This window comes from Rhinolophus hipposideros (assembly GCF_964194185.1).
Source record: "Rhinolophus hipposideros genome assembly, chromosome: 8".
NCBI classification, from domain to species: domain Eukaryota; kingdom Metazoa; phylum Chordata; class Mammalia; order Chiroptera; family Rhinolophidae; genus Rhinolophus; species Rhinolophus hipposideros.
The window spans coordinates 94,800,325-94,823,522 of NC_138054.1; the positions used below are offsets into that span (position 1 = coordinate 94,800,325).

Sequence of the window (23,198 nt, forward strand, 5' to 3'; positions counted from 1 at the left end):
CTGGAGATTAAGCCAAAAAGGGGGCAGGGAGCCAGGGATGGAGGGAGCAGACAGAGACGCAGAGATCCAGGGCGACCGCAAACGGAGGTCCCGGGACACGCTGTGCCAGGGCCCCAGTGGCACCGGGAGGGACGTGCCACACGGATCAAGGGGCCTGCTCATCCACTGGGAAGATTATGGGCAAATTGGAGACAGGACTTCGAGAAAAGTCTAAGAAAAAAAATCAAACCAAATATGATCTAAAAGTTACATAGGGAAGGAGACGTGATGCTAATGGCTCGTGAATATTTATAAAATCCATAATGATGCAAATGCTCAATGAGTAATCAATAAATGGTGACCTAACCCTGCGTGGAGAGGAGGGAGAGCTGGAGTTCCAGAGAAGGAGGGGAATAAGTAACGCCCCATTCAGCAATCTGGAGATGACGCCAGGAACCTGCTGAGACTGACAGGGAGCCCTCCTAGAGGTGGGGGAGGGGCGGGGCACCTGGTCTCTCTTTAAACCACAGGGGCCTATTTAACACCTTAAAAGAGAAACACTGAACTCAAAATTAACTTCAAAATATGAAGATAATGTACAATGTAAACTTTACACACAAGCATTTAGCAATAACAACAGGTTTCCTGACCAGGATAACTCCCAGCCTCTCCGTGCACACCTGACCTCATCTGACTCTTTCAACAGTCCCGTTTCACAGACCAGTAAACAGAGGCAGGCGCTAAGGGGGCCATCTGGGACCATGTGATCAGGGCTGCCTTGGTGGGCACTGACCAGCTGCTCTCCATGCCGGCCCCTCACTGTACACACACACACACACACACACACACACACACACACACACACGGGACAGCTCCCTCTTGCTTCAAATCAAATCTTTTCAAACTTCCCACAGAAGAAACATTAAAAAAAGCAAACTTTAAAAAGACCAAACACATTCAAACCACCAAATTAGACAATAAAATATGTAATCGGGTCCCCTCCACCCAACAGCACCCTGCGTACAATCTCATTCACCCAATAAATGAACAGAAATAAAACGAAGCTGAAACAGCCCCCAGGGCTGTCAGACTACAGCCACAGCACCTTTAAAATTACTACCAAGAAAGGACTTGCCACCGGCGTGGCATTCTCGCCTCTCCTGATAGTGGAGCTCCCTTGGGGTAAACAGCCGCCTGGGGTAGGCTGGAATGGGGTTGGGTCAGCCTGGAAACCTCGGAGACATGGAAGGGACAAAAAGATGAGCAGCCAGTCATAAGTGAGGTGCTCTGCTCTACGTACTTAGAATAACCCTAAAAACAAACCACCATACCCAAATACACCATCCCCTGTATGAACAGTAACTGCCCTAACCTAATTACCAAAACAATCTAAATGTTGCACAGGCAGTTGGTTCAGATGGGATATTTTGGACACAACTTTTCCTGCCCTTCCCATAAGCAACAAACATTACAGAAGGCCTCCTTCATGCCAGGCCGCTGGGCTGGGAGCATGAAATGCCTACCAACCCTCCTGGCGTGGTGGCAATGTGAGCAGTGGCTCCAAGTGCTGTTCACCCTGAAAGAGTGGAGGGAAAAGCACATGCAAAGGCCCAGTGGCCGCAGGGATGGAGCAGATGGGCTAGACCCGCTGGCCCTGGTCCCCGGCTCTTTCCCCATCGGTGAAGAGGAGAAGCACAAAAAGGAGACTTTCTCTGTCCTCTGGATATAAAAACCACAGTCATCCACCCTGGAACGAAGGCTTCTCCTCCATGGGGCTGAGAATGGGCCTGGCTATGGAGAGCCCCCATTCAGTCCCCCCAGGTCAGCCCCCCTGCTCAGTCCCCAGTTCACATCCTGGCTCCCTGTCATGGTAGGAGACAACTGCTACCTGCGTCTTTGGATTCTCAGCGGGGTTGGGGGACTGACCCCAGGCCCCACTGCACTGAGCCTGGGGAACGGGCCTCCCGACGGTTAGGCCTCTATGGGTTCCACTCAGTCTGGGTGACCAGGAGTGCCCAGCAGCTGAGACACAGCCTCACCTCTACACACACAATCCAGGAAGCTTCTGAAACGGCCACATGCCAACCCCCGACGGAAGGCTGGCTGAGAGTGACATCCACCTGGCATGCCCAGTTGGGACTGACTGGGCCTATGAAGGTGGCTGTGGCTGTGCCAGAGGTGAGGTCTGGAAGGTCAGCCCACGGTAGGAGCTGGGCAAACAGCACACACGACTCCTTACATAACTGCCAGCGGCTCCAAACTTTGTGAAGGCACCTGGTTGGCGGCCGAGGCAGCTAAGACAAGGCTGGTGACTCCCCGCGCGTCTGTCTGGGACACAGGTACAAGTGACACACAACCACAGCCCTATCTGGCAGCATGGACACAGAATGAGGTTGTTATGGTTTTTGTCTTTTTTGAGGGGGGGGGCATAAGGTTAGCTCCTGCAACCTGTCCCCAGTTCATGGCTCTGACTAGACCTAGCCGAGGTCCTGAGGCCCAGAAGCCACTAGCGCCCCTCGTCCCCTGGCCATGCTCTGGGTCCCCCCAGCAGCATATGTGCACGGAGGGTTTGTATGAGCCGTGCACGGCAACGTGTGATCTCACGAAGGAAAGAGGCCGAGATGTCCCAGTCCTCCGAGGAAACCATGACACAGCTCGTCTCTGCCCACTGGCACGCACCCACGTGAGCCCACACCCTCCCTGCTCCACTTCCCTTTCCTGCGGCCGCACAGGGCCCGCACACGGCCCACGCTGCCTAATTCGGGGGTCCCAAGCAGACTGCTGGGGGAGGGGCGCACGCGCCGTCCACGAGGGGGACCCACCGCCGGCGCCCCCACCCCCCACCCCCCGCCGTGGCCCGTGGGGGGGCTGCCTGCCGTTGTTTGTCTTTCACAAAAACACCCTGCAAAATGGACGTCAGAGAAGCCCCCACTCCCCGCCCCCCCAGCCGCATCGTCTACCTCCGACCATCTCCGGAGACGCGGCCGCAGCCGCAGCCACGCTCAGCCCGTCGCCCACCCCGGAGCGCCGAGCAGAGCAGGCGGGGAGCGCACGTCCACACGGGCCGCGCCGCCGGCGTCAACGCAAAGCGGAGCCGGGACCCGCAGCGGCGGCAGGGACGGGAGCCGCCGCGGGCTCGGCCGGCACGCAGGTGCCGCCGACGCGGCCCGAGCCCACGCGCAGCCACGCAGGCTGAGCCGCCGGCCGCGCACACGCCCCCCGCCCGCGGGCCCGGGGACGACGGGTGTCTCCCAGCCCCGCAGCCCGCAGGCCCGCGGCCAGGGCGCCCCAAGCCCTCACCCGCCGAAGCGGCGGCCTCCGCCTGCTCCCCCGCGCTCGCTCCCCGCGTCGGTGCTGGGAACGTGCCCCGCGGGCACACGGCCCGCCGGCCCCTCGCGGGCGGTACTCACGGCGTCCTCCTGCCTCCCCAGCTGACTTCTTTATGCTCCGCGGGGCGGCGGGCGTGAACCGTGCATGTCCCTGCCCTTCCGCGCCGATGCCGCCCCCGCGCCCCGCGCCCCCCGCGCCCCGCGCCCCCGACAATGGGCTGTGGGCTCCCACGCAGGAGACAGGAGCGGCGCTTAGAGGCGGGCTGGCCGGCCAGTGCCCCTCCGCTCACATCCCCGCCGCCTCATGTCTTCAGGCCCGGGTGGTACCCGGCTCCCCGGGGAAGCTGGAGCCGGCAGCTGAGGCACCAACTAAAACACGGCCTGGATATCAAGGAGCTGACGTCACATGAAAACAAGCATCTCTGCATTGAGCCGGTCCTGAGAGCGGGCAGTAGCCAAACGGAGGCAGCTGGGCCTCAGGGAGCCTTTCAAATGCAGCCTCCCAGGGACAGAACCCAGCTGGCTCCACGGCCAACTGCCAGCCAGGCTGCAGGGACACAGTGGCCACCGAGGCAGGAGAGACCAACCTGCATCCAAAGGCCAAGAATGGGCCGAACATGAATGCTTGAGGGTCCGAGCCAGTGCCGAGGAGAGGAGACACAGAGAAGCCAAGGGTCCAGTCAAAAGCTGGCTGAACCCTAGGTCAGGTGGCCTTTGGAAGTTGTTGCCACTCTGGGGGGCAGTGGGCACTGGGAAGGGCAGAAAGGGGGACATTCCACACACCAGGAGGTGAGAATCGGGGTGCCTGGCTGGGATCACAGGAGGGCCCCCGCTGACTCATGCCACCTCTGTCCTGCCCATGGGCGGCCAGAGCAGAACACGAGCCCAGGCCTCCAGCCCTCACCGGCCACCTGACAGCCCACTCCTACTGCCCTCCAAATCCAAAACACATGCAGAAAAGATGGCACCAGCCCTGCATCCACCTGGCACTCCACCCTGGGAGCACAGGAAGTGACAGGAAACACTTATCCCCACCCTCCAACAAACGCATGCTGCCACCATGGGGCAGAGATCTGGGAAAGGCGAGCGTCCTGGCTGGAACCTCCCACCTCCCATGGGTTACAAGCAGGTGGCCAGAGCTCTGGGTGCAAAGTCCCGCCCTGCAGGCTCTGGCTGTGTGGCCTGAAGCATCCGGCAGCTGACTGGCCGTGCCACAGCCTTTCCTAGGACGTGCTATGCGTGAATACAACAGTCAGGGGCACCACTCAAGGAGAAGGTCCCCAAGTGTCCTCTACTGGAAACGCAGGTTGACCAGGTCTCAGTGCGCCCAGCCAACAAACAAGCTTAAGGCTGGCTTTTACAGTTTCGGTTGAATGAGTAACACCAAAATACTCACTATCGGGGCCTTTACGGAGAGCTTGCCGACCCGACTATGACTGACCGTAAAGTCACGAAACTCCATCTCCCCTGGGCTCCCGGGGAAACGCAGGGTTAGTGAGTCCCATGTGAACAGTCACATGACTGGCTTGACACAACCCCCAGCACCTTCCAGCCACGGCAGGCCCGGTCCGTCCACAACATGCACTTTTGTGGGACACGAGAAAATCAGGTTGAACTGGCAGACTGCTGATTTTACTGGAAGCCGATTTTAGGTGGAAAACTAGCTTTTCCGGTATGTTGCAAATAATTTGAGACAAAACTGAATGAAACTGGATTTTTAATAGCCATACCTGTAAGTACCAGGGAATAAAAAGCAGGTGTTAAGTCCTTTTGGAAGCATTTGTGGTAACCTGCCCACCTGTGCCTGAAGGACACTCCCGACGGCCTCGGCCCGCAGGACCAGACTCCTCACTGCACCAGCTGAGCCCCCACGCCCCACCCTGAGCTTGGCTCTTCCCTGTCGCTCCCGAGGACGCTGCACTGGCTTGACCACACCTGATGGGGGCACTGTGCTTCCTACTTGATCAAGAGCTGAGCTGGGGGTGGTAGGTGGTGAGCTGGCCTTACTGAGCCCTTTCAGGTTCCTGGAGTCCTTCCAAACTCGGTTAATGTGCCTGCAGCCTCCGTTATGGGGGGAAAGTGAGGCACAGGGAGCCACACCCACCTGCCCAGAGCTGCTCCTCTCACTGCAGAGCCAGGGTCTGGTCCCGGCAGCTCAGCAGCACCCCTTGAATGTTATGCCCACCACATTCTATGGTCTCACAGACACATACACCCCTGCTGCCACCAGGGCCAGGCTGAGCCGACACCTGGCTTCCCCGTGTGGGTCATGGTCAGTGGAGGGAATCTCTCCGTGGACTCAAAGGACTGACAAGCCGAGTGAATCAGGACCAACTCAGCTCTGCCCCCAATCTCAGTGTGGACACCATGGCTCTCCTTCCATAGCCCTTCCCGGGTAGCCACCCTGAGTGTCCACCACAGGCCCCAGGGAAGCCAAGGGGCCAGCCTGGGACAGGAGCCTGCTGGAAGACCACCTTGTCCCTTGGGTGGCCCTGCCCAGCTGCACACTGCCCAGGCCGGTGGCCACCCACCAAGGTCCCCAAAGAGTATGTGGGCTGGAACAACAGCAGAAATGCCCCACGGAGGGACAGCACTGGGGCCTGCAGCCTCCATGTCCAGCGCTGTGTGACAGGCCCTGCTGTCCAGCGAGCCGCCTCCTCCAGGAAGCCCCTCGGGCCAACGCTCACCACCCCCAGGACAGCCCCAAGTGACAGAAAAGCTTGTTTAATGCACTGAAGTCTCCAGCCCCTTAAGTGCCACCAAATGTCCCTTAAGACACACTGAATACTACTGGTCCTCCGCCTTTTACAAGCACTATTGTACTTACAGCCCCATTATTTCCACTTTATAAGTATGGACAGGCGGTCACTAAACAGCCAGTCACTGGCTTAAGAACGATGTAAGTGTCCCTCCCTTTGGCACAGCCACGGCCACTGCTGGGACACAGGTCTGCACAGGCAGGCACTGCCACACCTTCCCAGGAGGGTGACCCAACCCCTCCCAGCTGCCCTGCTGGGGCTCGCTCCAGCTGTCAATCACTTCCCAGCCCACAGTCCCTGGGAAGGGCCCACAGGAGGGGCCGGCAGGCACTGGAGGTCCAGTCACATGGAGCAGGAGTTGGCTGGACATTAAGGGCAAGCGACAGTCCGAGGGAACGAGAGGGTGGTGGGTGGCAGGACACAGACAGCAGGACCACAGTGTCCTTGGCAAAAGGTGCTGGACCTGGACCTCCCCGCTTATGTGGGGAGCATGGGTGGGGCAATAGTCTCAGCTATACCTACCTGCGAGGCCTGCCCACCGGGGCTTAGTCTCCAACAAACTGGCCCAGGGCGTGCTGACCACCAGCACCGGCGCAGGACCGACTTCACAGCCCACGGACCGCCTCGGCCCCAGCCCCCAAACCTCTCCAGTGACCCTGTGTCAGAAAGGGTCCTGCACCTCCAGGCCAGCCTGGTGTGAACCCACCACCCATGCTCCGACTCAGCTCTGCATGGGACTGCCCCAGAAGCAGCTCTGCGAGGGCACTAGGACCCCATAAACCTGAATAGCCTCAACCACAAAACATGACACGAGAGGGCCACGGAGACCCCGTGCTGAGGGCATTTCCCAGGGACAGACCCACCTGCAGAGTGCTGGGGGAGTCAGGCCCCCACCTCCGGGGAGACTAGACAATCGGACCTGGATGGTGGCCCCCAAAAGACATGTCCACGTCCTAACCCCAAGAACCTGCAGATGTGGCCTCGTTTGGAAAACGTTTTTGCAGGCAAGCTTGAGTAGCCGGTGGCTGGTGTCCCCAGGGGGAGGGAAGGTGCCATGTGAAGACAGGGAGGCAGACTGCAGGGCAGCCTCTCGCAGTCAGGCATGCCGTCCAGCAGGGAAGACAGATAGGCTCACACACATGCCTGGCCCCGCAGCCTCCACAGCGAGCTAGGCGTCCTTGCCTCCAGGCTCAAAGGGAAAGTCTGTCTTTCTGAGCCTCCGTCTGGGAGCTTCGTTATGGCACTGGGGGACAGAACTCACCCTTCCACACAGCGCAGCGAACAGGGAGGGCGAGGAGAAGGTCCCTGAGAGGCCCTTGGCAGGGTGCCCCAAGGGGGGCTGTTACCATGACAGGCGCTGTGGGCAGGGGGCTGGCCCCACCCCCTTTACCTGGGGGCACCCCTGCGTTAAGGGGACTAATCTGCTGTTTGTCTCGGTGATTATCTGACTTTGAGGAACCATGGCCCAGGTGTCCTGGCCGCCAGGAAGTAAGACATTTGCTGCATCTTCAGGAGAAGCGGCTCGGCCCTCCGAGTCCCTGCCGAGGGGCAGAGCAGAGACTGCGTCCGGGCCTCAGGACGGCAACAGGTGATGCGTCCTGCCAGCCAGCCAGTCCAGCACCACCCTACACAGACATACACGCCAACGGAGAAAAGCCCAAAATGCAAGAAACAAAACATTCCTACCAAGTGGGGTCGCCAGGAAGGAAAACACCAACAGGTGTGAAAGCACCAAAGCAAACACCAACATGTCGTTTGACCAGAGGCACCAAGGCACGAGGCAGGGCGGCTTGGGGGAAAGTGCCAGTGCATGCGCCATGAAGAGCCCATCCAGCGTGAGAATGGGCACAGACGGAGGGCCACGGGGCAGTACAACCTGGTGGGGACCCCGAGGTCAGTGTCAGGCACAAAGAGCCCTGGGCTGCCTGGCCCACCCTGCCCAGAGCCAGCAGGCGACCACCCTCAGACACCAACGCTGCCGTGTCATCCTCTGCCTCAGCAAGCCACCCAGAGCCGTGCAGGCCCCACCTTGCGGGGACATCCCCAGGTAGCCCACCTGTCCCCACAGCACCTAGGGCCACCATGTCACCAGGTTCTCGATTCTTGGTCATGCCACTCACTCACCCACCCCTCCCCACCCAGCCCTGGAAGGCCCCGGAAATGTGCATCCACCTGCTTCCCAGCCCCGAACGGGCCCTCGTAGCTGACGGCAGGGAGCACGGCCTCTCACCTGAACCGCGACAGCCTATTCACCTCTGTCGCTTGTAACTGGCAGGCCTGCTCACGCAGAACCCAGACCCGGACTGAAGTGAGACCCTCAGAGTGGGAGCCTCACAGGGCCCCACGCACAGCTCTGATGCTGCTTCGTCATACACGTGTCCCATGTGTGCGTGGATAAGCAGCCCCGGGGAAGTCCACACGACGGAGTATTACTCAGTCGCGAAAGGAATGAATCAACAAGCAGACCGGAGATGAGTACGGACACGGACGGCCTGGACAACCCTCAGCCCAAGGCCGTCCAGCAGACAGGCACAGAGCTCAGGACCCCCAACACCCTTCTCGGGGGCACACGGCACGTTTTCCAGGAGAGACCACTAGGAGGCCTCATATTAACTCTCATAGACTAAAAAGATGGATCTAATGCAAAGTACCTTCTCCGACCACAGCAGGAGGAAGTCAGACGTCAGTAACAGAAGGAAAACCGGACAATTCACAAAATTGTAAAAACTAACGCACCTTAAACAACCAACGGATCAAAGAAGAAATCACAAGAGAAATAAAAACATGCTTAGGGATAAATGAAAACGAGACACAATACACCAAAACTTACGAGGGGCAGAGAAAACGGGGCTAGCAGCTGTAAATGCAGACATTAAAAAACAAGAAAGATCTCAGGTCAGCAACCTAACTTTACAACTTAAAGAACTAGGAAAAGAAGAACAAACTAAACCAAAGCTACCAGAGGAAGGAAATAATACAGATTAGAGCAAAAAGAAATGAAATAAACAACAGAAAAAATAGGAAAAGATGAACAAAATTGAAAAACCTTTAGCTAGATCAGGGGTGTCCAAACTGCGGCCAGCGGGCCACCTGCGGCCCACAATCCATTGTTAATTGGCCCGCAGCAAATTCCAAAAACATATTTAGTTTACTTAAATAAACCAGGTGAGGCAATATGTACTTCACCTCGAGTGAGTGGCCCGGCTGTTTGTGTATTTTACCGCATATGGCCCTTGATGAAAAACGTTGAAAACAGTTTGGACACCCCTGAGCTAGACGGTCTGAGGGGAAAAAAAGGAAAGACATTACTAAAATCAGAAGGGAAAGTGGGGACATTACTATTGATTCTACAGAAATAAAACTGATTATAAGAGAGTACTACGAACAATTACATGCCAACAAGCTGGATTACCTAGATGAAATGGACAAATTCCTAGATATACGAAACCAACAGGACTGAACCACAAAGAAATAGAAAATCTAAGTAGACCTGTAACTGGTAAGGAGAGTGAATCAGAAATCAAAGTCTTCCCAACAAAGAAAAACCCTGACCTGACAGCTTCACTGGTGAATTCCACCAAACATTTACAGAACTAATACCAATCCTTCTCCAACTTTCCCTAAAATCAAAGAGGAGAGAACAGTTCCCAACTCATGCAAAAAGGCCAGCATAACCCCGACACCAAAGCCAGACAAAGACACCGCAAGAAAACTACAGACCAACATCCCTTAGGGACACCGATTCAAAGGTCCTCAACGAAACACCAGCAGACGGAATTCAGCAGCACATTAAAAGGATTACACGTCCTGACCAGGTGGGGTTTATTCATGAAAGGGAAGCTCAATATAGGAACCGTAAGTGTAACATCCACACTGACAGAGCAAAGGGGAAGGAAAAACCACAGGATGACTTCAGCGAGGCAGAAGAGGCACTTAAGGAATTTGAAAATCCTTTCATGATAAAACACTCAACAAACTAGAAACAAAAGGCAGCATGTGTGCTTTTTTGCCACACTACCAAGCAAGTCCTCAATTTTGATGTTATCTGGAGACGTCACAGCCCACAGGTTAAGGGCTTGGTCCTACGAGGCTCCCCATCTTCAGATCCCAATCAGCAATCCAGGTTGTCACCTGTGCTTCTGACCCACCAGCTATAGGTCAGCCATTCCCGTGACCCGTCCTCAGAGTCCATTCATTTGCCTTGGGGCTCACAGAACTGGGAGAAACATTTCACTTACCAGATTAACTCAGGACAGCCAAGTGGAAGAGATGCATAACGCCAGGTGTGGGGCGAGGGCACGGAGCTCCCGTGCCCTACCCAAAGGGCCCGTCAACCCGGACACTCTCCGAACCCACCCCGATCCCACCCCAAAGTTCCACAGGACTTTAGGGATTTCCATGGGGGCTTAGGTACACACACACGATTGATTAACTCACTGGCCAATGGGGACTGACTCAAGCTCCAGCCCCTCCCCCTCCCCAGGTCAGGGGGGTGGGGCTGAAAGTTCAAACCCTCTAATCACAAGGTTTTTGTGGTGACAGCCCCACCCTAGGCTATCCAGGGGCCCCACCCAAAGTCATCTCATTAGCAAAAACTCAAGTGTGTCAAAAGTATGGCCTAATGAATGACAAAAGACACTCCTTTCCCTCCGGAAATTCCAAGGGTGTTCTGAACCTGGAATTGAGGAGAAAGATCACAGACAGAGGTGCCAAAAAAATGTATACATTGTAAGAAAGGAAACCGGCATTAAATTGTAATACTCAATATATAACAGTAACAAACGATGAATACAAATCACGTTTGACTTCTGCAACTACAAGAGGTGCTCAAAGGGGTTCCCATCAGTGTAATTTTAAGCTTTTCTCCTTTCTTAAAATGTGTATACATTTTTTGGCACCGCTGGTATTTCTTATTATGCCATAGAAGGAAAGTACCTCAACGTAATGAAAGCTATATATGAAAAGTCCCCAGCAGGCGTGTGTGCTGAGGTTCCCAAAGCCGTCCCGTGAGGCCCATGTTGCCTCCTGCTCACCAGTACCCCAGGGACTGGAAAAGCACTGACCTCACCGTCAGGACGGAGATACTCAATGTGGGTGCGAGCTCAGGAAGTCTGACCACAGGATATCATGGAACCCAGCAAGCTGGCTTCTCCCAAGGGCACGCCGACAGACGCCCCGACCACGGCAGAACTCCCGAAGGACTCAGGGATTACGCATGAGCCGAGACCTACAAATGAGGTGTTGGAGTGTGCCTCCCGATACGTGACCATGATTCTAGACGATGCAGGAAGCTATCCACGCCATGCTAAGAAAGCTTGTCGCCGCAGACAATGTGTGACTGGCCACCCAGTGCCGTGCTGACCACTCTTCTACCTCTCGTCCCCCAAGAGACTTTTGATTTGCTATTGGCGAGGCACAGAAATCAACCCCTTTGCTGTTGATGAAGCCATATTCAGCCCCCAGATCATACCTGAAGGTACTGCTGGACTCCTCCAAACTGAAGTCTTCACCAAAAAAGGCTTCTACTTGTTGTGGGAAGAATAACAGTTCTCCAACTGTTGGTGAGATACTAGCAGACCAAGTACTCCCACACTTGGCACACCAACCCCACAAACCATGTCTGTTTCAACTAAAGTAGGGACTCCAATGTCCCTCACAGGGTAAAGGGTTATAGTACCGACACCTGCTTTGCAGCCCCCAGCTGTGGAAGCCTCAATTCCTTCACCATCAGCAGTTCAGAATGTTCTGATTAATCCATCATTCACTGGGTCAAAAACATTCTTATTACCACTAACATAGTGTCATCACAAAACACAGACAGTGACTCATCAAATGCATTGAAAACAAAATGTGACAATGATGTGACAATTTGTAATCTAGCCTTGATGCATGTAACATGTATATTTGGTCTTGAATCCATCGTACTGAGATTGTACTGTTGTGTTTTAGAAAAACTTAAATAGTATTTAATGAGTAAATAGTTACCATACTTTTCAATCAAGATGTTTTTTCTATTGAGATGTTGGATTTTCTTTAATAGCACTCAATGGTTTTTCATCAGCCTTTACGTGTAAAAAATAAAGTTGTTATTCTTTAATTTACAAAAAGAAAAACTGACAGCAATCTTATCGACGGTGAAAGACTGAACGCTTTTCCTCTAAGATCAGGAATAAGACAAGCATGCTGCTCTCACCACTTCTGTTCAACACAGCACTGGAAATTCTAGCCAGAGCAATTAGGCAAGAAAAAGAAATAAAAGCGATCCAGACTGGAAAGGAATAATAAAATTATCTCTGTTCACAGATGACACAGAAAAATCTAATGATTCCACAAAAAACAAATTCAGCAAAATGTTAGGATACAAAGTCAACACAAAAATCAGTGGTGTTTCTATACACTAGCAATGAACAACCCAAAAAGGAAATTAATAAAACAGCTCCATTTGCAATAGCATCCAAAAGAATAAAACACTTAGGAATAAGGCTAACAAGGAGGTGAAAGACTTTTACACTGAAAACTATAAAATAGCGCTGAAAGAAATTAAAGACGACATAAATAAGTGGAAAGATATTCCATGTCTATGGATTAGAATGTTAATCCCACCTAAAGCAATATACAGGTTCAACGTAATCCCTATCAAAATCTCAGTGATGCTTTTTTCAGAAATAGAAAAACCCACCATGAAAATCCATATGGAATCTCAAGTGACCCCAGATAGCCAAAGCAATCTTAAATAAGAGCAAAGCTGGAGACATCACACTTCCTGATTTAAAAACTTCCTACAAAGCTACAGTGATCAAATCAGTGTGGTCGTGGCATAAAAACAGACATACAGACCAGTGGAACAGAACGGAGAGCACCGAACTAAACCCTCATGTCTATGGTCCAATGATTTCCAACGAGCGTGCTAAGATCATTCGATGGGGAAAGCAGTCTTCTCAACATATGGTGCTGGGACCATTGGACATCCACACGCAAAAGAATGAAGTGGGGCCCACCCCCAACACCACATACAAAAATTAACTCACATGCATTGAAGACCTACAATCAAAACCACAAATCAAGATGACAATGAGACACCACCTCACACCCGGCAGAATGGCTCCTGTCAGACAGACAGGAAAAGTGCTGGCAAGGACGTGGCAAGTGGGAACCCAGCGCCCTGTCGGTGGGAGGTAAAGTGGAGCAGCCACCAGCGGGGAGGCTCCTCAAAGACTTACCCGGAGAGTGACCACGGGACCCAGCAATCCCCTCCTGGGTGTTCACCCCGCAGGACCGAACGCAGGGATGCAGACAGGTGTTTGTACTCACAATAGCTGAAAAGTGGCAACAACCCAGGTGTCCACTGAGACAGGCACATAAAAAAAACGTGGTACCTCCACACAGGGGAATAGTCTTCACCTGCTACAACATGGAGGGACCCTGAGGACACTGCTCAGTGAAATAAGCCAGACAAAGAAGGACAAGTCCTGCACGACTCCATTTATAGGAGGTCCCTGGAGGGGTCAGATTCACAGAGACAGGAAGTAGGAGGGTGGGGGTCAGGGGCTGGGGGAGGGCCTGGGGAGTGAGTGTTTCATGGGGACAGTCTCAGTTTCGGAAGATGAAAAGTTCAGGAGATGACGGTGGTGACACCGACACAATGGTGTGAATGTACCAGATGCCCCTGAACCGGACACTTAACAATGGTTAGATGATGAATTTCATGTTATGTGTATTTTACCACAATTTTTAAAAATGGGAGGGAAAGGATTGTCATTCTGACACACATTACACGTGGATGAACTTCAAAAACATTGAAGTGAGAGAAGCCAGTTCCAGAAGACCACATTCATTTATACGCAACGTCCCAAACAGGAAAACCCAGAGACGGAGTGAAGACTGGGGTTGCCAGGCGCTGGCGGGCAGAGAAGGAACAGGGAGGGTCAGTGGGAGCATGAGGTTTTCCTTCTGAACTTATTTAACAAGCAGGCAGAGGCAGTGGCTGCACAACTGTGTGAATGTATCAACTGCCACTGAATGTCACTTTAAATAGTTAAAATGGGAAATGATATGTTACGTGTACTTTACACAATTTTTTAAAAACCCTGCAAAACTGATTAAATGCATAGAATGTGTATCTAGAGTAGAACGTGTGGAAGGTGTTTTGCGGAAAGTGAACAGGCTGGGCTGCTGCAAACTGGCCGTGAGTTAACATGCCCAGGCGCGGCGGGCGGCTGCATTCCTGCCGTGCGGCCATGTCAGCAGACGTCGTCCGTCCCCCCAGTTCTCCTGGTGTGGACCTGCCATGGCTGAAGGGCACCCTGGGACCCTCACACTCACCCCTGGCAGGGGCAGAGCTGCTCCACGCCAGGAGAACGGAACAGGATGGCTCACGCGAGCGCAGTCCCACAAGCGTGCTGCCCACCACAGCCATCAGGCGGCCAGAACAGGGCTGTCCTACGTCCAAGATCAGCATTAAAATCGAGCCAACGCGCAAACAGCCCGGGCGCCTGGGAGACTCCGTGTGAGAGGGTGCTCTGTGCTGCTCCTTCAGTTTGCTGCCCGGCCAAGCGGACGTCAGTGTCTGGAGTGGGATCCACGCAGGGGGAGGGGCACTTGCCGGGCACCCAGCCACCATCCATGACACCACGGCTCTCCGAGCCCCAGGGCCACCCAGTGAGGTCCTCAAGGACGCGTTCCTGTGCCTGGGCAGCACTCTCGTGAAGCTCACCACCTTCTCCACATTCCCCTACAGTGACACGGCCGGCCGGTGCCCACGTGCCACTCCCACCTCTGGCTCTGGCACAGACCTGCATCCTCCGTGCCCTGTGGCCCCCACGCCTGCTTGGCAGAGGGAGGGTCAGCCCCGTCACCCTCCCTTGGACAAGGCCAGCGTGGATGTGACCCGGGGCAGCCAAAGCGATGAGCCTGAGGGCAGTGCTGCCAGGCCCTGGGCTGAGCGGACAGCCTGTCGGCAGAGACAGATAGCCTGTCACCGCTGTGAAAGCCTAGCGCAGTGAGGGGGCGACATCGTACTTTCTTTTCATGTGTCCAAAAGGACACTTAAACTGTCAAGTGTGCTGCTGCCCTTTCGGGGTACATGACCCTTTCCATGGGATGTGGGTACTCCCAAGGGAGGGACCCCAGCAGGGGCAGCCCCGTGGGGGCTGAGGACCCTGAAACCCCTGTGCCGCCCCCGTCTCAGGCCCCAGGACGGACTCCCCTTTGGCCACCGGGGAGGCTGCAGGTGAGCTGCTGCCTCTGTCACCTACTGAGCCCCACCTGAGTGTCTCCAGGTGCCCACTGCACGGCCCAGCTCACAAATCTGCTCCTTTGAACCCCCATGCTTGCAGCTTCGAGCCCCACAAGCAGAAACACCACACAGGACTGTGAGTAAGTCACCAGCTTCCCCTGGCCCGCCCCACCCTAGCTGGGCTGCAGGGGAGCCGCTGACGGCCTTCTCAGGGTGCTTTCCTAGCCCTGAGTCTCCAGCTGCACCCCCACGGCCACGCAGCCCTTCGCCCACCTCTGGCTTCATTTCTGACCCTCCGACACTCACGTATCTAGCTCGTCATCTGCCGCCTGCTAGGACATACGGGGCTCCGACTGTCCCCCTGCACTGCCAGAGTGGGGCCAGCTCCAAGACGCACACCCAGGACTGAGTGAAGGCACGCCCCTCCCTCTGCCCCCCAAGCTGGCCCTCACACCGCCACTGTCACCTGCTACAGCCACACCTCGCCAGCTCCTGGGCACTTCTGGCCTCAGCAAACTGCCAGCTCCACCTGCCCAGATCCACGGATGTTTCTGAGGCCCCACTGCACCCTCCTACGGGTCACGTGTTCTCTTTGGGAGCCCGCAGGACGTGGGCCGATCACCAACCACTCTCGCCATGACTTCAACAGTCTCCTCCGTGGTCAGGGCTCCTCATACCTATCTTCACCCCGACTTCTCCCACAAACCCAACTCACACACCTAACCTCCCGCTCAGCACCTTTACGGTACCCAAGGCGGGGTGCGGACTCAGCACGGCCTGGACCCGAGTCTGCTCAGTGCAGTTCCTGCCCCACAGGGCCGAGGGACCTAACCCAGACCCCCGAACTGAACAAGTAGCCACCTTGGTCAGGGCTTCATGCTCACCATGCCAGAGCAGGCACAGCGCCAGGACAGAGGCCCGGGACACACAGGTACCCTGCCCTGAGGGGGGGAACGGATGCAGCGTGCGGGGCATCTGGTGGCCTCCGCTGACCCCACCGCTCTGGGGATTTCACCACCATGGGGACAGAAAAGACGCCCATGTCACCCGTGGGGCCAGTGTGCACTGGGGGGCAGACAACCAGTTGGGGGTGGCCGTGAGCTGGGGCAGACGCATGGCAGCAGCGTCCAGCTATTCCGGCCCGGGTCCTTCCCTCGCAGGGAAGATCAGGGCATTTTCTATACTCTGCCACCAACTGAGCCAGCTGGTCCCCTCCCCGATAGCCCCGCTCATGTGCCAGGACAGACACACACAGAAAAGGCAGGGGCACCAGCCAGTGAGAAGCGCTCACTCCCTTTAGTCTTCACAGGTAAATAGTCCTAAGCCACAAAAAGCTCTGCCTGCCCCTTGCTGGCATAATACGTCCAAGTTCAACCCACAACGTGCGACACGAGCCGGGGAAAGGGCAGTACTCACTGTCTTCTCCTGGGCAAGGCATGCCGGGCTGCTCAGGGATGCTCGGGAAAACTGCACAGAGAGAAAGAACGTGGTTAGCGCCCGCGCGTGGCCTGGGCAGTGGCACAGGAAGCCTGCTGGCTGGACTGCCACGAGTCCTGCACACGCCGCCCACGTGCCCGAGGACCGGCTCGTGGGAGATGCCCAGTGACAGAGCCTCGGACACCCACGTACACATGCATCCCCAGCCCCCTCCTCTGGGATTTCCGGAGCACTGGATGCTGGGGAGTCACGGGAGACACCGGCAGCACAGCGCCTGGCGTGTCGTGTTGACGACACGGAGGAGCCGCTGGCGGCGAGCACGTCACAGCCCGCTCGCCGCCTGCTCCACACGGAGCTCACGGTAAGGCACTCCCAAGTGCACCCTGGACTCCGTGACACGCACTAAACAGGAGCCTAGAAGATAGTAAAGCCGCCTTTTGCTTAGTCTGGAGCACAGCTGTCAGCGTGGCGGGAGCCGTGAAGGTGCTCACCGCCATTGTCACCACCAAGTAGACGAGCCGCACTTTCAAATCCAAATGCCCTGGTACCCAGAGCTACAAACTGGGCCTGTGAAGCAACTACTGCCCGTGTCCGAGAAAATGGTGACCGGCAGAAAACGCCAGGCGGTTTCACACTCTGGACCCGGCCAAGTGCCTGGCAGTCGAAGCTGCACCAGAAGGGGCTGCAGGTGTGGCTGGTTGGCCACAGCTGCTGGGACCGCATCTGTCGGGCCCCACGGACACCCTTCAGAACCCTGACAGTGCTGGGAGCAGTCCGAAAACCCCGACTTAAAGGCCGTACTGAAAGGAGAACATTTCCTCCATTTCTAAGCCAGCTCTGAGCCTGCTGGGCGGAGGAAAGCTGTGAGCCTGGGACACCCACAGGGAAGCCCTCGTCCACCCCGAGCCGTGCCCGTGCCAGCCGTGCGCCCAGACCCTCCGAGCTGCAGGAACGCTGGGGGCCGGTGGGCGAGCCCCGCCTCGGAGGTCCCGGTGACACAGGCCCAGGATCAACAGGCAGAAGCCAGGCTTCCGTGTCCAGTGAGAAGACACCTCACTGACTCTTCACCAGTCAGAGCAATGTTTATTTGGGTGACTAAAATGGAAGAGAGAAAAGCAAACCCAAGTTGCCTTACAGCCAACGTCCGTATGCGCTGGCACCTAAAATTTCAAACTGTGATCCTCCATGTGGCTTCCGGTCTCCCAGGGGGTCTGCAGAGGTGCCAAGATTGGCCCGGCTCCCATTGCCCCGCCCCGCCGGCCCCAAGGTCCCCAAGGTGTCACTGACCATGAAGGATGAGCCCTTCGTCCCTGCGCTGACAGGATAGGCGGAAGGCCTCCTCCAGCTCCATCTGGGATGACACAGTGCAGGGGTCACCTAGGAGGGCAGGAAACAGCACTGAGGCCACCGCAGGCCTAAGGCAGAGGAGCCCACGTGACTCGCACTTAGTGTATCAGACTCCAGTTTGGGGGGCAAAGTCCCCCAGAGCAGAGCTGGGAGGCCTGAAACAGCCAGCACATCCCCCAGCCCAGGGCCCACGTGAGAACCTAGCCACACCCAGAAGGAAAGCAAGTTTACCCAGCACCCAGCGCCCGACAGCCATGCGGACAGCAAAGCTGGGCTAACTAACTTCCCGGGCTTGGGCGAGATCAAGTGCATTCTTCTTAGGTCAGTCCCAGCCCGAAGGGAACAGCTCCGTGCCCTTCCTGCTGGATGGGGACACAAGTTCACAGAACCAGGGCCCCTTGGAACCAAAGGGAAGGGGCTCCCCTACACCCTCAGCTGCAAGCTGCCCGTCACAGTGATCTGGAGAAGGGCGTCTCTCCTGGACTGTCTCCTCAGCTCTCCAATGAGTCTGACTGAGGTGGAAGGGAGAGAAAGGGGGGGAGGGAGGGGGCAGGAGACGGGAGGGAGGGTGGAGGAAGGGAGGCCCTAGCTGCACTTACCCTTCCCACTCGCCCTGAGAACAGGGAGAGCTCATCCTGACTAACCACCCACTGGAAAAGCCGGGAATAGGAGAAAGGTCAGGTAAGGAGGGTAAGGGCGGCCCATGGGGGGACCCCTGCAGCCCTCTCCTGTATCAAGACCAGCTCCTCCGAGGGGGCGTCTCTCCTGTCCCACCCCAACCCAGTTGCCCTTGGGCACTTGCAGGTCCCCACTAGGGAAGTGGCTGTAACCCCTTTAGTTCCATGGTCTACATCTCCCCAAGGAAGGGGCTGAGCCAAGTGGGAGGCACAAAAGATTTAGGGATTTCCACTGATGACACAGGGCCAGGGCTACCTTCACTGTCCACCCACTTGAGGGTGAGCGGCTGCCCCTGGTGGAGGCTGCACATCTCTCTGACTTCCTCGCAGAGCTCCTCGAAGGTGGTGGCCGCGTCCAAGTTGGTGATCAGGATGTCCCTAGGCAGAGGATGAGTGGTCACCGTGGAGCACAGGGAAACCAAATCAAACACGGTCACTGATGAACCGAGCTACTGATGAAATAAGTGAAATGAAATTTTCCCCAAGGAGCCACCAACCACGGTCTTGCTAAGTCACCACAGTGCCTGTCCCAGCCCAGAAAGGAGAGCTCTGTCAGGAGGTGCCTGGGTGCTCCATGTGGGAGAAAGAACCAGGCGGAGCATCAGAAAGCGCCCCAGCACCCGCTCAGGTTCTGGGCCGGGCCAAAGGTCACCCCAGCAGGTGGGGCAGGGTGGGGTGGACACAGGCTGTTCAGTTCAAGTCCATGGGCTTCATTAAAGTTTTCCCCAAACCCGCATAGTGCCAACCAGGGCCCGTCACACGCAAGAACTGAGACCTGCAGGAGGAGGGGGACGTGGGGTGGGGGCGGGGGTAGAACGGACTGACACAGCCCAGGCTGCTGTTTCAAACCCTGGAGCGACCATTCCAGGGCCTGTGGTGAGGCCATGACATAACTGCAGGCACCTTTTGTGTGTGTGTGAAAAGAAAGTCACATAATGTCATTGCCTTTTATCTTCTCATCCCAAAATGGGATGCTAAACCTGGATGTCTGGATACAGCTCAGTGTCACCCTCTAGGGGCTGGCCCTTCAGAGGTGGGGCGACCCCCCAGGGAGAGGGAGGCAGGGCAGGAGGGGGCATGGCTCCCGCTCCCCGCCGTGAATGCCAGTCCTGTCCCCCCACCACAGAGGGAAAGTCTGAGCAGGAATCACCCTCACCATCCTCACGGGAAACACTGAAGCTGTGGGGAAAATGTACCCACATCTGACAATGTGACACGAGAGGGCAGCGCCTGTGCAAAGAAATCTGAAGGGCTCTGAAAAGTCACAAGCCACAAAGTATAGGGTCTGCTTGGTGTTGACAGCGCGGGCTGCTGAACTCCACGAGACAAGTCCACGCAGACTTTGTTCCCGAGGCAATGAGTCCAGCACCACCAGGACCTGGGATCCATCCACAGGGCGCCCACCGTGGCTCAGCACAGCACCCAGGGCCCAGCCCACAGGCCTCAGTCACCCTGGGGGCTACAGGGAGATGGCCCCAGCTGCCCAGCCCTGCCCCCAGCACCCCAAGCTCTCCCCCAGGGCTAACCCAGCCCATCTTTCCCAAGCCTGAGCATCTCAGCAGACGGGGAAGCTGAGGCACAGAGGGGCCACATGGCTCATCGGTGGGGGCTCCAGAGACGAAGCTCCCACCCTCGCCTACCTCACACCCTGGAGTCACCAGACCTGGTACTCACACTGCCCGCCACACCTGTCCCCTGACCCAGTGTCCACCAGTCCTGCCACTGGGAACTCTGGAAGTCAGAGTCGGCCACCCCTTCACCTTTGACCTCTCCCTGCCCCAAGAACCTCTCCCAAGTGGAAGCTAGTATTTCCTCCCAATGCCTCAGGGCCTAGAGGCCAAGTGGGCAGCTCCTGTAAAACCCCAGAACCCCAACCCTTGGGAAGCGCCTGGCATCGGGCTGGACCTCAGAGCACTGGGCTCGTCTTCACACATCACAGCCATTCGCAGCCATTGGGCTCCTCCCCTCCTGGGCAGGACTGCAGCACCACCCCCACCAGGCCCCTGACCCCACCCTGATCTCACCCCAATCCTGAATCCAGCAGCCCCTCTGAGCAAGCCAGAGCCCTGGGCCGGCGACCAGGAGAGAGCAGCCGACCGCCCCGCCAGGTGGACTGCCCCTCCCTGGGCTGTGCACAGGGCAGGTCCTGGACAATTTGCGTTCCGAGCTGGAGGGAGGGAACACCCAGCACAGGCATCTCTATGACCTTAGAAAAGTGGGCATGTGAGGTTTGGCCTGGCAGAATAGGGTCTCCAAACGCCCCAACCATCAACCGGAAACCCCCTGAAAACTCCCTGGAAAACAAAGGTGCTGCCAGACCCCACTCAGACTCCGGTGACCGCACAGCCTCCAGAGGCCCCGCCAGAGGGGAGGGAGACCCTGATCTCAAGCCTTGGGAGGTCTCAGGGGATGGGAAGGGAGAACAGAGGGGCAGCTGAAGAGCCTCTCCCGCTTTTTAAAAATGGTGTCTTCAATGTGTCTGGCCTCCGGCGGGGCTGCCCCCAAACAACCCCCTTCCCAGAAGCACTAGCAGCATCTCATCCAGAGACAGAATTTCACCTGGACCTGGGGGTCTGTGCGAGAGCCCTGGCCTTGGTGGGCACTTTCTGGAAGCTGCCTCACTGCCGCGCTCTGAGGACTAGGTCTCCCAACTCAGACAGCGGAGTCTCCAGCTCCCTGGGTGAAACCCCCTTGCAGGAGCCCGTTAGGAAAAGCAGGCATGGGAGGAAGTGAGGAGCTGGGCCTGCGAAGGAACCTAGGGCACGCACAGCCGGCAGAAAAGAGGGGTGCGGGAGGGAGAGGAGTGTTGGCGCAGCGGGAGGAGGAGGAGGGGAAGAGGGAAGGGAAGGGAAGAGGGGGGAGAGGTGAGGGATGGGATGGGATGGGTGAAGGGGAGGAAGGAGCAGAGGTTGGAATGGAAGGAAGAGGAAAGCGGTGGGGCGTGGCCTCCTCTGCCTGAGGAAACCAGGCTCAACAGGTCACATTACTCCTGGTAACCAAATCGCTCTCCCGGGGCCAAAGCCAGGGGAGCGGACGTGGTGGGCGGGCGGCTTCCCCAGAACTCCCCCAGGTCTGCTGAACTCTCCCCAGGACCTGCCTCCACTGTGGCCCCCACGCCACAGCTCAAGGCCCACTGGTGCCTCCTGGAACTTGTCCTGGGGGAAGGCTGGAGGGTCTGCTTCCCACCCCACCCCCAGGCCGCTCTGGCTGCGGGCACCCTCTCCTCCAGCCCCATCTCTGATTTTCACAAAGGCCGGTTGCTCAATTCAAAGGCTCCACAGTGGATCCACAGTTTACCCCTGGGCAAGCCGGTGGAGGAGCTCAAACCTGTGGACGGGTCCAGAGCCAGGGCCCAGCTGACACCCCTCCAGCTTTAATCGCAGCCCACCCTTCCTGACCAAAAGATAGAACTCAGGGCCTCTTCACAAAGGCCTGCAAGTGCGGCCCCCAGAAATCCTTCTTCCCGGGGGCTCTGCCACCAACCCGCCAGCACCGTTCCACCAGGCTGAGGGCCACCGAGGGGACAGGCAAGGCCTGACCTGAGACAGGAAACAAGAAACGCTCAGGTCAACAACCCAAAGCCCCTGCTTAGCCTGAGGACTCGCTGGGCGGAGCCCATAGGGCTGTGCCCACCGGGCAGGCCCCACTCATGCTACTACAGCCGCAACCGCCAAGTTCACCCGTGGGGTCGGCGCTCCGCTCCGCCCACGCCCACCGGGCAGTGGTGACCGCGGGGGCAGCAAGGTCCGACTCGGGGACTCCTGGAGACCAACACCGGTGGGAAGCAGCAGCAAAGAGCCTACTCTTCCTAGAGCGCTGTCTACAGCGCGCAAGGGGCAGCGGCGGGATCCCGACCTCCGGACGCCGCCCCTTCTGTCCCCACCAGGGCTGATCGGCGGCCAAGTGTCCAGCGCTCCCGGCCACTGACCCCTGTGAGGCGCCCGCTCGCCCCATTTCACAGCGAGGCAGGTAGAGTCCAAGGCGCCGCGAGCGGATGCAGGGCTGATCAGTGTCCGAAAGGTGCGGCCGCAACCGAACCGCGCCCGACAGGCGCCCGACGTGCGCGCAACCGCGGCGACTAACCGCCCGCCTCCGCGTGGGTCATAAACTTTCCTGAAGCTGAGGTCTCTGGCCGCGGAAACTGAGAAACTTTAGGAAGCCCCGATTTTCGCAAGTCTGCCAGCAGTTTCCACACTTTGACAAAAAGTTTAATCCGTACAGGTGTGTGGCCTTAATCTCCGAGCCTACGTTGCAGGGAACACGTCAACAGTGCCCAGGACCGCGGGGCGCCCGGCGACGCCCGCCTCCCGCCTCCCGCGCCCGCGCCCGCGCCGCGGGGTCCCCCCCGCACGTCCGAGCGCAGGAAAACCTCGTCCCCGCCGCCTCTAGGCGCTGGCGCGTCAGCACCTCCCGGGACGCCCCTGGGCGCGGGGGC

At 57.1% G+C, this 23,198-nt stretch overlaps 1 protein-coding gene across 11 annotated transcripts in view; it reads right to left on the minus strand.

Moving 5' to 3' along the window:
- The window catches only part of PRKCZ (protein kinase C zeta), a 94,719-nt gene that overhangs the window by 71,067 nt on the left and 454 nt on the right, over positions 1-23,198 (minus strand). For 2 of the 11 annotated variants that reach the window (XM_081056825.1, XM_081056822.1), the window contains exons 2-4: positions 19,020-19,141; positions 18,027-18,116; positions 16,719-16,769 (exon numbers count right to left, since the gene is read on the minus strand). In XM_081056825.1, coding sequence (XP_080912951.1) covers positions 16,719-16,769; positions 18,027-18,116; positions 19,020-19,141 — 263 coding nt within the window. Of the gene's footprint in view, positions 1-2,939; positions 3,076-3,279; positions 3,340-3,389; positions 3,627-16,718; positions 16,770-17,674; positions 17,835-18,026; positions 18,117-19,019; positions 19,142-20,787; positions 20,888-22,691; positions 22,803-23,198 lie in introns of those variants that run through there. The other 9 variants (XM_081056829.1, XM_081056830.1, XM_081056826.1 and 6 more) reach the window with 9 other exon arrangements.